The sequence below is a fragment of the Hibiscus syriacus genome, unplaced genomic scaffold (genome assembly GCF_006381635.1).
Source record: "Hibiscus syriacus cultivar Baekdansim isolate YM2019G1 unplaced genomic scaffold, ASM638163v2 tig00112988_pilon, whole genome shotgun sequence".
NCBI lineage: Eukaryota > Viridiplantae > Streptophyta > Magnoliopsida > Malvales > Malvaceae > Hibiscus > Hibiscus syriacus.
In genome coordinates, this window is record NW_024063432.1 from 664,616 (window position 1) to 680,766 (window position 16,151).

General features: G+C 34.0%; 1 protein-coding gene across 2 annotated transcripts; it reads right to left on the reverse strand.

Annotated features, from left to right (window-relative positions):
* Positions 1-8,652: 8,652 nt before the first annotated feature.
* LOC120185143 (polyadenylate-binding protein-interacting protein 11-like) lies at positions 8,653-12,158 on the reverse strand. 2 transcript variants are annotated; one of them, XM_039189440.1, is made up of 11 exons: positions 12,142-12,158; positions 11,649-12,015; positions 11,011-11,115; positions 10,857-10,901; positions 10,706-10,778; positions 10,490-10,602; positions 10,301-10,360; positions 10,151-10,198; positions 9,984-10,052; positions 9,128-9,189; positions 8,653-8,985 (listed from the first exon to the last, which is right to left on the reverse strand). In XM_039189440.1, coding segments are annotated over exons 1-11 (1,002 nt in total). In that variant the 5' UTR covers positions 12,144-12,158; the 3' UTR covers positions 8,653-8,927. The 2 variants fall into 2 exon arrangements, with proteins under 2 accessions (XP_039045371.1, XP_039045370.1); XM_039189439.1 differs by having other exon boundaries at positions 11,011-11,118.
* Positions 12,159-16,151: the final 3,993 nt, after the last annotated feature.

Here is a 16,151-nt window from a genome sequence, read left to right on the forward strand (position 1 = left end):
CTGAAGAAAGTGTAACTATAGTTCCCATATAGTCTGGAAAAATGTTTATTTCAGATGTCCTTATCAAAATGTTTTTAGATTTATATTTTGTTGAGCATTAATTGGGCCATGGATCAAATTGATCAGTTTATGATTTGGTCTCTAACTTTTTTGTTTTTTCACTTGAAACTATAAATTAAAAAAAAAATTGCATATTCGGTTCAATATGGAATAAGTGGGTTTCATATGGAAAACCCGAACCGAATCAATAGAATTTATTCTTTAAATCAACCCGAAACCGAACCGTTTAACTATGTTCGTGTGGGTTTTTCGATTTTCTCGGTTTCGTTGCTCAGCCTTACCTGTAGAGTAGCAGAGCATGTCTCTCTTCAGATTTGATCTTAAATAATCTCTTTTAAGATATTGTTCATTTTCAGTCTCACTTGAGACAATATCAACACGAAACCGTACAAAAACGTGTTGTCTTTTTTCTTGACCCTATTCTTGTTAACACAAGAATGAACAAAAAAGGACAGCTGTAAACACTCGTTTTATCTAAAATTTTAATTATTATTATTATTATTATCTTCCAATTGTTTTGATGAAAAGTGCTTTAGTTCCCTTCTTTATATACACACATCTTTAACTCAAGTAAAACGCTAAATATGCAATCCTTTTCCTACAAGAACGGCGTTTAGTCCAATATAATATTCTAATATTACTTTATTGAATACGTTTACTCTGTTCTATCCATCAACTACAAGAAATAAGATCTTTAGTGACCATTTAATTGTGACGTCAAATTTTTTATGTAAGCCAAGGTTCCATTTAAATCTTATCTTCAAAATTCTTTGAACTTTGAATCGAACCATATTTTCTTCGATTGCTCCTTTTGAATTCGATATTATGGTAGGGTTGTAAACGAGCCGGATCGAGTTTGAGTGTTGTCGAATTTGATTCAACTCGAAAAGTTTAAAGTTGAGCTCGACTCATGCTCGAAAAAAAATTAAACTTAGAACATTTTCAGATTCGATTCGATTGAAGCTCAAACTCGATATTTTAGGCTAAGGGTTTGATTGTGTAGGGAACTAGAATGAAATAAACTGAATATTGGGAATATATTTAATTTGAATTTGCATTTTTAAGCTTGTTGTGAATTGATGACATTATTGCTTGGTGTGTGTTATAATATTCTCTACTTGGATGACATTTTTAGATATTAATGAAAAAAAAATTAAACATTAAAATTTAAATTTAAAATTAAATATAATAATTAAATATTAATAAAATATAGTGATTGATTAGATCTAAACATTCATGAATCAGAAGGCATGGCATAAAGCACAGTGGATACAAGTGACTCTTTTCCAGCCACTCTTCAATGCATCGGTCATGGAACACATGCCCACACGGCATACGTTTAGCTTGCTTCTTTTCATCTCCGAAAGCAAACCACACACTCGAACTCGAACCCTAAATCCAAAACTTTCTCCAACGCTTCGATGCTCGACTTAGTAGCCGGCACAAACCCGATTTCCTCATCGATCCCACCGTCATCATCATGGTCGTAATATTCACGGTGAGTATCGCGGTTCGTCTAAAACACTCCGAATGCCGCAGTAATCAATAACTTATCTACGTTCTTGTTGCGATCATCTCTATTCGTCGAGTTGATGTAGTTAAAGATTTTGGAATCGGTGTCGGCCTTGAAATCTTTGGGGATTTCATGTTCCCACGGGTGAAATTAACGGAGTCCTCGAATAGCTTTTGGTGAAGCATAGTACATAATTTAGTGGGATCAAAATCGTGATGGAGATCGAGCAAAGCTTTACAGTAACGAAACCGGCCGCAAAGTCGAGAGTTATTGATGTCTAACTCGAAGTCTCGTGGGATTCGATCTCGTATAAGTTGACTCGTCCATATATCGAAAGAGTACCATGAACCAGAATCCCTCTGCATCATCAAGAGAATATGAATGCTTGATACCTTAATTACGTATTTATTTTAATTAGAGTTAATTACACTATGCATCCTCAAACCATGACCCTCATTCTAAATTAGTCTCCAGATTTTTTAACATTCTAGTTTCATCTCTAAACCACGACTCGTTGTAGATTAGTCTCTAAAATTTTAAACATTCTGAACTCATCCTCAAACTATGACCCTTGCTCTATATTGATCCCTAAACTTTTGAATATTTTAATTTAATCTCTAAACCACATTTTTTGCTAACTCCAATTGATCCCTCTTTTATTTTCCTCTGTTGTGCCCCTCCTTTATTCAAAATATTTTATTAAAAAGGTCAATAAATAACAACATTTATATTTTTCGTTACCTATTTTATACATTTTAAAATAAATCTGTCAAATCTATCAAAAACTTTTTCAAAGATAATTTTATTATTTCTCTTATTTTAAATATGATCAAATTTATCTCATAAAATTACGTGTTTTGTCGACATGAAATACAGGATAGAGGGAGTACTTATTTTTCACTGTCGACCGTTCACCGTCTTTAAATTAATCAAAAACCTTTGATTTTTCCTTCCCTCCCTCTTATACTTTTTTGCTCAGCGAGGCAGTTTTTGTGAAGTTTTATACTTCATAAGAATATAAATTCATCCTTCGCTTTGATTTCGGAAAGCTCAAAAACATTGCTTTCGAGGAGTTTTTCTAATCTTGTGAAGTTAAAAAAATGTGGGTTTTGAATTAATAAATTATAATAAATTTTTAATAATAAAACTCAAACTTAAACATAATAATTATATAATAATAAAAGTATAAGTTGTAGACACTCATTTTATCCGAGTTTTTAACTTATTATTTTTATTTTATTTTATTTTGTTTGCCCAAATTACAATAAAAACCCAAAACCCTATTACAAGCCCACACTAAAGACCTGGAGCCCAACCAATAGAGCCCAATAAACCTAAAACAATTAGGGTTTCTAAACCCTAGTTCTCCTGCCGCCGCCAAGGAGAAGAAAAGTCGCATTTTGCTTAGTGGCTTTTGAATTTTGTTGGCTTTACATTTCAGTCACTATATACGTAGTTGATGTTATTTGGGTAATTTAGCGAGAAGGTTCTTATTGTTGTAAGCCTTTCATTTTAGTCATGAACTGAAGTTTAGTTTCTCTTGTTTTGAGCTTTTATTTTTTTAAAGCTTTCATTTCAGTCAAGCATGTTATTTATGGTTTATTTCCATTGTTAGTGCTTATATTGTCTGATATTTACATTTTTATGCTTTGTTTGGTGTCATGTTGTTGTTTGGTCTTTAATGTTACCATTTTCTTCAATATACGTGTGTGTGTGTGTTTGTATATATTGTGCATAGTACGTAATTTATATTGGCTTATATGTTTTATATAGTATTGTGCTGTAATAAATATATATATATATATATTAATATGTTTGTTATATACTATATATGGTCATATTTTTATTTGTATATTAAATACTTTCCATATGTATCAAATGTCTTTTACGTAATTTTCGATTCAATTTTCGTTTGACTTTTTATATATATTTTAAATATATTTCTTGTATTATGCCTAAATTTCATGATATATGTTTGTGTACACATATGTATATGCCATGTAATTATTGTTTTGCACGTCAATATGTAAATAATGCATAGATTTATGGTAAGTATATTCATTAATTTAATGTGCCTATAAAATGTAAATCACCTATTTTATATTTATTTAGTTTTGTTTACGTACATTAAGATACAATATGTATATATAAGTAGGTAATCTCCACCTTGTGAATATATTTATGATGTATAGTTACATGTATGTATGCATTATATAATTATTTTTCATATTAAGTAATAGTAACAGTTACATGTCATTTATGTGATTCCTCGATTTTGCATGATTTCCTTGTTTCTACAACGATAGTCTTCTTCATAAGAAGGGATTAGAATATGGTGTGTTTGGTTTACGGAATGTAAAATTATCAGTGGGAATGTACCAGGGAATAGGATTACTGGGAATGTTGTATTTTGTGTTTGGTTGGTTTAGCATGAATGTAAGATTACCGTGTTTGGTTAAATGAATAAAAGATTATTGGAATGTATATTTGACCACATTGTCCTTATTATATATTTGTTTTTTAACAATTTGAAAAATATTTATATATTTTCTTTAAAAAATTTAAATTCATAATATATATATATATATATATATATATATATATATATACAAAATTGGCAATATAAAAATGTTTAATGAAAGGGTAATATTTTATTTCAACCCTTGAACTTCATATAAAATTTTAATTATAGATTTTTTTCTGTAAATCTAAAATAGTTTAAGGATAAATTTGTAATTTTCTTAATGAGACTAAACTAGTTTCAAAAAAAATTAATGAGACTAAACTACAAAATTCGCAATTGGAGAATATCATAACCTTATTTTTTTAAAAATAAATAATAAAAATTTAAAATTATATAAATTAATTACCTAATTTGGAGACTAAATCGCAACAACAGAGGGAGGTGCGGACTACAGCTTTGAGTGTGCTGGTAACCTTTAAGTTCTTCGTGAAGCATTTTTGTCGACTCATATGGTAACTCCTTTTCCTCACTGTCCTGCCTCTATTCACAGTCGCATGGGGGTGTAAATCAACATAAGATTCGACCAGTTGTAAATAAACTATTCGTATAATGTTTTTTTATTACGATAAATAAATAAGTATGAATAAAACTTGTATATTCATTGACACGAATCAAACTAACTCAGTATTAAAATGATGATTGTTATTCTTAAAGGTCGGAGGTTTGACCATTAGCGATTTTAGGATATTTGAGTATTCATTGTCAAATGGTTGAAAATCTCCAGATAAGATACTACCCCTTGTAATCACATGAGATTAATAATAAAAAAAACCCTTATATTCTCATTTTAAGAGTTAAATGCATCACATGTCCTAAAAGTTAATGCCTAAACTTTTAAATATTATAATTTCATATCTAAACTATGACTATCATTCTAAATCAGTCCTCAAACTTTTGAATATTTCAATTTCATCACAAACTATGACCTTCGTTCTAAATTGGTCCCGGACTTTTTGAACACTCCAATTTCATCCCAAATTGTATGTATATACTATTCACATCTCTTGTTAATAAAATCGTTAGGTAAAGTTATATTATTATATGTTTTGAAAAAAAAAAATATTAGGTTAAACTATGGTTGACACTAATTACATATTTGGATGAATTCAATGATGAAATTGAAATATTCAAAAGTTTGGGGATTAATTTAGAAAAATGGTTATAATTTAGATGTAAAATTAGAATATTCAGAAGTGATTCAAGGTGTATTTAAGCAAGCTTAGAAGCCATTGATCAAAGACAATAAACATCAAGCAACTGGAATCAAGAGAGAATCAAAGAGAAAGTATCAAACCTCAAGTTCGATAAATTCAAATACTTAATTAACTCAACATAATTGAAATACTTAAATACTTCCAAGTTTGATAAATTCAAATACTTAAAAACTTCCAAGTTCGATAAATTCAAATACTTAAAAACTTCAAGTTCGATAATTGAAACAAAGTTTACGATAATTGAAATAAAGTTATAAAAATAAACTACATTGCCATCTCTTCTTCATCATCTTCGCCTTCTTCGTTTGGAGGGGATATTCCAAGTTCGACTTCTTCAATGTGTAAGTTTGCTTCCAAATCGGTATCAATTGCATCTTCTAGGGTGGTGATATGTTGCTTACGAGCCGCTCCATCCAAATAATCCTTTAAACAAATGCATACTTCCACCGACTCGGGACTTAGTCTTGATCTCCGTTGCGATATAACCCTGCCACTAACAGAAAAAGCGGATTCCGAAGCTACCGTAGAAGCTTGGACGGTTAGTAAATCACGGGCCATGGCGGCTAGAATCGGAAATTGTGCTTCCTTTTCTTTCCACCAAGCCAAAATATCCAAACTTTCAAACTCTTCAAATGTCATTTTTGATAGAAAATCGCATGACATGTAATTTCCCAACTCGCTACTTGGGGTGGTAGTACGTGATCGTTTGGATTGGGAATTTACAAGAGTGTTAAAAAGATTCAAATTTATGTTACTTGGACGTCTACTAGATGATTCCACATTCATTCTCATTTGATCGTGTATTACACTACTTGATCCGTATTTAGTTAAATAAATTGCAAACATGTCTCGAAAACATTTGTTAAAACAATTTATTTGGTTTTGGACAAAGTTGGGTTCATCATCGGTTAGATTAAAAGCAAACACAATTTGTTCAATTAGTGTTTCAACCCCACCAACATTTAACGTTGGGTTTAAAGCGGCGGCACAAGTAAAAATGGGGGGAATCTCCTTAAAATATTTTAAAAGTTTTTCCTTCATTGCAAAGCCAATTTCTTGAAAAACTTCGGTTTCAAATTCAAAGTCATTTAGTCGGGTAGCCAACAAAAATATTTGATTAAGAACCAACGGGCTAGTAGGGTAATAAACACCGGATAAAAAAGTTGTTGCATTTTTAAAAACCTCAAGCAAATCGGTTATTTTGGCTATAGTTTCCCAACTCGAATCCGGATAAATGTTTGGGACATGACCCCTCTCGAAAAGCCGATCGTGAAATGTTTGCAATGTTTCCCTTTGCCTTAAGGCAGTATGCATCATCATCCAAGTTGAGTTCCAACGAGTTGGACAATCCAAATTAGGACCCAAAGCTTTTTTATTAACGGACTTACAAAATCGTTTATAATCATTTAGTCTTTTGTTGTTGTTACAAAGAACCGATTTTATCATTGTTTTAAATTCTAATCTAATCGGCTCAATAACCTCCAAACCGGCTTGCACGGATAAATTAATTATGTGTGCAACGCAATGGGTATGAAAAAACGCACCGTCTAAAATCGGTGAAAGTAATATTTTCAATCTTGAAACCGCGTTTGTATTATTCGATGCATTATCAAAGGATATAGAAAAAACTTTATTTTCTAATTTATAAAGACAAATTACCCTTTTTAAAAGTGTAAATAAATTAGCACCGGTATGTGGCTCACCGAATAATTCAAACGCGATTGTTCTTTTCATCATTTGCCAATTATCTTGATCTAACCAATGTGACGTAACGGCTAAAAAAGAATTTCCGGTATTATGAGGGGAACTCCAAACGTCACATGTAAGCGACACACCATAACGGTGTTCTTGGAATCCTAAAATCATTTTTTCCCTCGCCGTACGCCACATTTTTATAGCATCTCTTCTAAGGGTAGTACGACTTACTTGAGTATAACGTGGTTGCATTAGTTGTTGAATTGTTATCGTGAAATCTTCATCATCAAAGTGGTCGAACGGCAATGCTTTTGTAATCACGAACTTTGTAAACGCTTCTCGTAATTTTTCGTTGTCATAAACAAAAACACCACCTTGCGGTGTAAGATTCGATTGACTAGGATCTGATCTTGAGCGAAGTGCCTTGCATGATTTTGTCAAATGGTTCTTCAACGTTGTGTTTCCTTCCGATGCAAGAAACTTTAGACAAAGTTTACAACGCGCCCTCCTCGAGCCATTTGACATCTCACATAAATCGTAGTGATCCCAAATGTCTTTGTTTCGAGTGTGTTCGATCACTCTCACGACTTCAAGGTTTCCCCCGACGGAAGATTCAGCCGTGTTACTCATGATGAACAAACATTACAAAAGTAAGATTTGAGAGATGTTTAAGTGTTGTGTAATAAGATTTGAAAAATTTGTAATCAACCAAATACATCCCCAACCTATTTATACATGTTTAGGGTGGTAAAATGGTAATTTTTTAAAGAAAAAAATGGTCAAAAACGGTCACAAAACCCTCACAACGGCTATATTAACGGCTAGTTTTTTAAACCCAGACCGATTTTTTTTTCCGGATAAAAACCTGTTTTTTAACCGGTTTTTTTCAAACCGGTTTTTTATCCGGTAAAAAAACCGGTCTAGGTTTTTTTCTCCAAACCGGTTAAAATAACCGGTTTAAAAAAAATCCATCCGGTTAAAAAAAACCGGTTTTTCCCAAATCCGGTTTCGGATATTTTTTTCGTAAAATCGAATATTCGGATTTTTTGTGCAAATGGAGATGTTCAATGGGCGTCAAATTATAGGATCCATCTTTGGAGGCTTCAAAGGCAAAACCCATATCCCAAAATTTGCCCAACAATGCATGTGTGGTTCAAGTATAACCTCAAGTCTCCTCTCTGCAATTTGCTCTTCAAAAACTCCAATGGAATTTACTTTCTTTCTTTGTTTCTGCCTGTTTCCAGACCGTGAACTTGGATGAGTTCATCGCACACAAACTTCCGTTCGACAAGATAAACGAAGCCTTTCAGCTGCTAGTCGAGGGGAAATCACTTCGATGCCTTCTGCAACTCTGAGCTTTTCGATATAAATAAATAATCCTGTAGCTGTTGAATCAATCCATGGGCTGTTTGTAGTAACATATTTACGTGACACTGTATTCTCTAATGTAATGTCAAGATAATACAGTATATGATCATGTGAAATGCACAAATTTACAAGTACAATAGGAAAGGTGGGAAGAAAGCTCGATAGAGCAGCCGTCTGCACCGGTCACCAATCCGAAGATTGCACATTACCAGTGACAGAAAAGTACGAAAGAACCACTCCATCAATCACATAACCTGTAACTTCCAGGATGTGCTAAGAAAAGCTTAATTTGGGGCAAAATCTAGTCCACATTAGTGAGTAATAATGCATATCATTTCAAAGCCTCCAAGTTCCATCCAACTCTATATACTGTTAGTTGCAAGGAGCCAAGGACAAACAGAAGATGACTCAAACGACCCTCAAGCGCAGCGGCGGACTATATACATTATATATAAACTGGCAGACCATCAACATATGAAATATCTTTACATGGATACGCGTATGGATTCTAAATATATATAAACCGATACTAAATCAGTAGGGTCCGGGACATTCAGTGCATGGGAAGGCGAGGAGTGCGTGGCCGAACTGGGGTCTTGGATGGACTTACCCTGATCATAGACAAGAACAACAAAGGTTGACTTAGAACACAATCAAAATAGATAATTGATCTTTGGAGACAAATTAATGGCCAAAAGGAAAGAAAAGAAGAAAACATCATTTCGAGTAATGATGGAAACTCGGGAATCTGACCTTATGGGTAGTGATCCCAGAACCACACCGCTACAGTTGAGAGCGGCGATCGCACTTTCAGCCTGCAAGTGAATAAGAGAAAGATTGCATATTCATTCACTCATGAACACTGAAGCAACCTAATCATCAGATGATTTAAGAGGGGCAACAGATCACTCGCCAACTTTAAACTCGTTTCAAAAATTAGAGAACATCTCCGATAAGCCTCTGTAATTTACAATATCACTTGGCATTCCAATCCAAGACACGTCAAATAAATACTTCGGTAGTGACAAGCAGAATCATTTGCTGATCAAAAGCATTCTTTTCCTTATCATGCAAGTTACAGTAACTAGCAAATAGCAAGGATACAAACAAAAGGTGAATTCAAAAGGAAAGTTGTTCCAATATGCTTCCCTCAATATCTCAATTGAATACACTAAAAGCCCTCGAGCTTCATGGAAGATCCAAACACAACAAGAATTCGTAAAACGTTCCTCTCTAAACTTTAACAAGAACTTTACTAAGATAAGGGGAAAAGGACCATTTTCGGCATTCCCCAAGAATCAACAAAATGGAACAGTCTTTAGTTTCGTTTCACTACTTGCTTTCCGTTCTTGTTTCCCCTACTTCCTACTAAAACAAGCCTGAACTTTGTAACAAAGTTGTAGGTTAGAAAAGGATCAGAAACCCCAATATTTAGAGCTAACACAAACTTCATCTTCACCATATAGCCTAAATCTTTAAGAACTAAAATGTGGTCATGTACAGACCGAAAAAGCCCTCATTTATCTCATCAAACCGTTAGAAACCAGAGAATACTTGTTCAGGCATGTTCAAAAAATTGTGTGAACGAAGAAGAAGAAGAAACAATTACCATTACAAACTCGACAAAAGCAATGCGAGTTAAATGGTGATAGTCCCCCAGCAACCTCAGGCGATAAACCTACATCAGACAAGATGTCCATTTAAATGCATTCCCACACAGGTTTTGATGTGATAAATAGAAGAAACAGAACAGTGTGTATTTAAGGGATAACAAACCTCCCCACAAACTGTTTCGAAAAAGAGTTTAACATCAGCCTGAGTAATCTGCACATAGTAAAATAATATAATAAATTGTAAAGGGCCCCCTTATCGGTGATCGGGATTATTATTCATAGTCGGCATTCCAAAATGCTAAAAGCTCCTAACCTTCTTGTCAATGTTAGTACAGTAGATAGTTCTTGCACACATCTGACGTTCATCTTCATTCTGGAATTGAAATAAAAAATTACAAATATATAAGAAAGAAACCAGAATAGGCGAGGAGAATGAATTTTGCTTCAAAGACTCGAGTAATCAATGAGTTCCAGTACGATAAATGGCAGCAACGGGCCTCACCCTCGGCAAAAACGTTGCGTTAACAGGTGCAATAGCTGTTTTCGAAGGTAGCACCCTAACAGGGTAGAATCCAAGCATGGTCCCTGCCAGATTCAGAGCAGATCGTGCACCTTCTGAACAGCCAAACCACCATGCAGTAAAGCATGTAAATATTGAGTTTTACAGTTATATTCTCAATCCCCTAAATTATGCATCAAATAACTCTAGGAACATCACCTTCGTCAGTAAATTCGATAAAGGCAAAACGAAGTACAGAATTTGGATCACCACAAATGCGGCAATCAACCACCTTCATAAGAAACAAAATTCATTGAGATACATCATTTTGATGAAAACTATTAAAACAAACAAAGAAACACCATATCACCTGTCCACAAGTCACAAATAAACCAGCAAGCTGCTCTTCAGTGACCTACATCCGGACAAGAAAACAACTAAATGAATCCAAAAATCAATGAGAAGAGATTACAGAACCAATTGCAGCAGCATCCTAACAAGCTCAAAATGCTGAGAATGCATACCTGTTGGTCAATATCAGACACATAAACAGTTCTACGGATAATCTCTTCTCTCTGGGCCATACTTGTCCTGTTGTTCAATCTCCCTTTACCTTGATTGAAAATTTTCTTCTGATAAAATTACAAAATCAATGAACAAATCCATGGGATAAGATGATGCTCTCTTCCATAATTGAGATGATGTATGATAGAAATTTGCTAATATTTGGATATTGGAATTTGAAATTTTATACCACTTAAAATGTACATGAACAAACACCTCCACTAAACCAAAGAAACACACAAAATTTTCTTATGCAGATGCATTCAAGCATCAACAAATCAATACAAAAAAGAAGCTAAAAGTATATCATATCTAAAAAGAAAATCTTGATGCTTGAAGATCTTCATCCTCCAAACCCTGAAAAAAGAAATTTTATTCATTTTGTTCTATACTAATTATTTTTCACTCCAAGATGACTAATGTTCTTTTTCTTATTAGTCCGAGGTAAATATAATATATGTTCAAAAACTCTCGACCTTAAGACCTCAAGAATAACAACAATCTCTTAACCTACGAGGTCGCTTGTTTCGTGCATTAATGTTCTGAATTTAACAGTAAACAAAGCAACCAATAAAAAAATGGGTTTTTGATGGCATACCCGCCTACCAGCACCGTTGCCATTTGCCTGGCCATTCCTTAAGATATTATTGTTGTTTTGCAGAAAAGAGTTGTTAATGAAAAACCCTCCATTGAATCCATGGTTAGCAACTGAATGAGGCACGAACTCTTCAGCCATGGGGTTAAGCTTAGAGAACAGTTCTTGCAACTCCCTCATCTCTCCCTTGAAGATATCCCCAACTTCATCCCCACCGTTGGATTGAGAATGGGTTCCACCAATCGTGTTGTACAACCCCTGATCAATCCTTGATCGAACTTGGTTTTGCTTTGACTGATCCTGATCGTTCGCTGTCACTGCTGGTGCAGCTGCATCTTGGTTCGAAGCATTCTCAACTACTGCCATGGCCCTGATGATTGTTCCCAAAACACAAAAGACCTGAAATTTATAAACCCAAACTAAAAAAAAAAAGATGAACTTTTTTTAAAAAAAAATCAAGTTTGAAATGTCGGGAATATAGAAATGATGAGCCTACATTAATCTTCCATTGATGATGGACAAAAGTACGAACTCACCTTGAGATCACAACGGAGAAAACGAAATGGAAATAAAAAAAAGCAGAAAACAAAGTAACAGGCAGTCAAAAAAAGGCAAGATCTTTCATTTATTACGGCGTCTGTAAATTTTTTTCTCTTATTCCTTCTTTTAGGGGTTCTAGTCTACTACACGGACAGAAGAAAACAGAAGAAGAAAGGGTCAAAGAGAATGGTTTCTTGAAAGAAGAATACAATATTGTACATTCTTTTCTCTTTGTATGTATGTATGACATGATATGTATGTACTATGATGCTTGGCTACATACCTCTATCCTCTGTACTATGACGTGTGATATGGATTTTGGTTACTGTTGTTTACCATCACACCGGTGCGGTACCGTTTTAGGTTTTACCGGTCAATGATGGTTTGGTAATTTTCAAGTTAAAAGATTTAGGCACACGTCAAGCCTTGAAAAAAAAAAGATCAACAGAGTAACATACTTGTGATTGCTTTTCGAATGAGATCATGATGTTTTATGGTTAATATGTCTTCTGGAGTTAAAACTAGTTATCTCTTAGTTTTTCAACGGTTATTGAATCGCTTAAATTCAATATTGGAAACTCAAGATATGTCAATTTTAGTAAAGACAACGCATGCAGAAAATCTTATATGGGATTAATATGGTATTTTGAAAATATTACGAATTTTTAATACTTTTATTAATTATTTGTAATATAATATAATATAATATAGGATGATGCATTATCTTTTATGATTAGACTTATTATTTTAAGAATTAAGATCAAGTTAAAACATAGTTATGACTCCGTAAAAAAAACTATAATGTATGCCTTTTTACTTAACTTATTGAGTGTCTAAAAGTCAATGTCATAGCATTTAGTTGGATTTTGTTTCAAACTGAATTTTTTGTGTCTGTTTTTCCTAGTGATTTAAATGCCACTAAGTCAATATACATATCTTAATTACAACTATGAAGGGTGTGTAGTACAGTACTTAATCTGATGAATTTACATGATCTGGTGGCAAATGCCTTTTATTTCTATGATGATTCGGACCATATTTTACCGGATTTGTGTGTTTCCGTACGGTAATTGCCTTCATCAGACACAAACAAGAATTTAATGTGGCTTTGTCGCGTCTGTAACAATGTAAGTTATGCCGATAGGCACGTTTGCTGATGCTCTAATGTTTAGCGGATCGGTATCTGCTGGCTTAGGTGCTTGTTATTCGTATGTTTGTATCTTCATCAGCCCCACATCACAAGTGTTCCCTGGATAAAGCTATTGTAGTTTGTAATGTTTTCGTTTGCGTTGTTACGTGTATAATTATTTAACATAAAATGTTAGAGCTTCAGTGGCTTGTAATGTTTCTCGTATGCTCGTTGTCCTAATTGGTAATGGCATCGGTTGGCGGTGTTCGTTTTCTCATGATTTCTTGGCTGAACCTGCAGCAAAACATAAAGAATCTATATGTTTCCGGGCTCAGTGTGTTGTATCTACTATCTACCACTTCATCGACATCAACAGCGACCACCACAGTGCTTGATGTACAGAAGCTAAGATTACAATCTTTTGAGGCTCATTCTAATTCAGTTGTGACAGATAGACCATGGACATATACAGGGGCAACTGGTCCACCCTCCGAGGTCAGTCTTGTTAGTTTTGAGGATATGATGTTGAGAACTTGATCGGAAAATCATAGGGTATTTACTGTTGCACTTCCAAAATGGAAATATTTTATTCGTTCGTCTAGTTCGTTAACTCAAGAGAAACTTTATTAATCATCCATTTTATGCTAATATCGTGCTAGACAATGAACCTGTAAAGTTCGAGTAAACTTCATATCATACATGAACCTCGCGCATTTTAGCTGGAAGTATGTAGGTTTTGCTCTTAGAGCCGTTTGAGATGGTGTTTTTCTTTTGATATATCTGTTTTCCGGAGATCATTAAAAAAAATGAGACAAATCGTTATCTGCTGGCAAGCATCGGGGTAACTTTAGCAACTAAAAATCCTCTTACGAGTGATGAGACCGTAATTGCTGCCGCGGCTGCTGAAGCAGTAGCTCTTGCACGAGTGGCCGCTAAGGTTGCTAAGGATGCTGCTGTTATGGTTAAAAGTTCTGCAAGACAGAAATGAAATCTTCAGGTTCATCTGCAACCAACACTTTGACATCCAAGTGGGTTCTGTTTACCGAAGCACAACCGTAAACACAGCCGTGCTGTTTAGTCAAGTGACCCATTGTCTTTGAACAGTCATGGAAAGCTTTTAAGTTTTAATGATTTTGCTGAATCACTTCCTGTTGACCCACAAGCAGTAACATACAATCATTTGGCGACCATTGATGAACATTTGGGCTTGGCAATTTCGGAGGTTCGCTACTTTTATTTCTAATGATGCCAAAATTTTTGCTTTTCCGCAACTTATGTTTAAAATGTCTGCTCCTGCAGAACCATGATAATGATGGCATCCAAACAGCCGACTCCCATGCTAGTTTTGCTTCTGCTACTCTAACATCAGAGAACGGCACAGCACCATTATACGCTCCATCGATGAATCCACTTACGATATATTATGCATGTCGATTATTCAATATCTTTATACTTTGTCCTTTCTATCAACTCTGTTAATGGTTTGTGGTGTATTGCAGTTCTTTGATATGAGCTGAATGAAAACCACACTTCCTAATGCTCAGTTTCCTTCCTCCTTTCTCGGCGGTGTATCACAACCGTGGCTTCCTCAGAATACAGCGACACTGTTTATTCCAGCAACACCACAAGGTGGTTCATGACATTGTCTACTTGGATAAAGTGCCATAATCATATGTTCATGCTCAGGGCCGTGGCTAGGTTTTCGGGGGCCCTGTACAAATTCTTATGAAGGGGCCCTATTTTTTAGATATATTCGATTTCGGGACAACAATAGTGGCGTTTTTTTAAAAAAAACGTCGCAATAGGTCCATCTATAGTGGTGCCACTATAATATACTTTTTGGGCTTTTTTTGGGTTGCACAATAATAGTGGCGTTTCTTTGAAAAAACGTCGCAATAGGTCCATCTATAGTGACGTTTATTGGAAAAATGCCACTATATATATATATACTTTTTTGGGGCCCTGCGCGATCGCTCAGTTCGCGCCGCCCCAGCCACGCCCTTGTTCATGCTTGAATGATCTCGAAGGCTATATTACTTCGATACCGTATAAATACTTTGAATACTTCATCAACAACCATTCTAATTTGTTATTGGTTACTGTTGTTTATCCTCTGTACTAGGATAATACTGTTGGGAGTTGAACAATACCTATACCTATTTTATTTAGGGTAAATTATCAGTTTTGGTCCGTTTTAATATCTAAACTTACAAAAAAAAATCAAAATCATACCTACTATTTAGTTTTTAATTCATATTAGTATCATGTCCTTAAAAACTTTAGTTTTTGTTTTCTAAACTTACAAAAAAAATTCAAAATCATACCTACTATTTAGTTTTTATTTCATTTTAGTATCATGTCCTTAAAAACTTTAGTTTTTGTTTCGTTTTAGTATCATGTTCAAATTTAACATTAAGTTTTGCAAATATTGAAAGTTTTTGTACTAAAACGGACCAAAACTGATAGTTTAGGTACTAAATGCATAAGTTTTTGACAACAGATACTAAAATGAAATGAAAACTAATCTGTAGATATGATTTTGAAAAATTAAAAGTTTAAATACTCAAATGGACCCAAATTGATAATTTAAGTAATAAATACATAATTTTTCCTTTGTTTATTTAGTTAAATAGTAGTCAAACAATTTTTATTTAGAGAAATGAATTTCTTTTGGTAAATGTGTATTATATAAGAAGCGTTTTTTATTAGGTTTAATACTAAGATAAGTGCTCAGATTATATCGCTTTTTTAATAGGTGTCTAAAGTATTTTTTGACTCATCCAGATACCTAACGTTATAAATTTTACCATTTTAGATGTTTGGGCGTCAGCGACGTT

Excerpts from the sequence above, each read along its gene's own strand:
- LOC120185143 (XM_039189439.1), bottom strand. Across the intron at positions 11,119-11,648 it reads GCAACGGTGCTGGTAGGCGG|AAGAAAATTTTCAATCAAGG; the intron begins GTATGCCATCAA and ends TAATTTTATCAG. Across the intron at positions 9,190-9,983 it reads CTTTTGTCGAGTTTGTAATG|GCTGAAAGTGCGATCGCCGC; the intron begins GTAATTGTTTCT and ends ATTCACTTGCAG.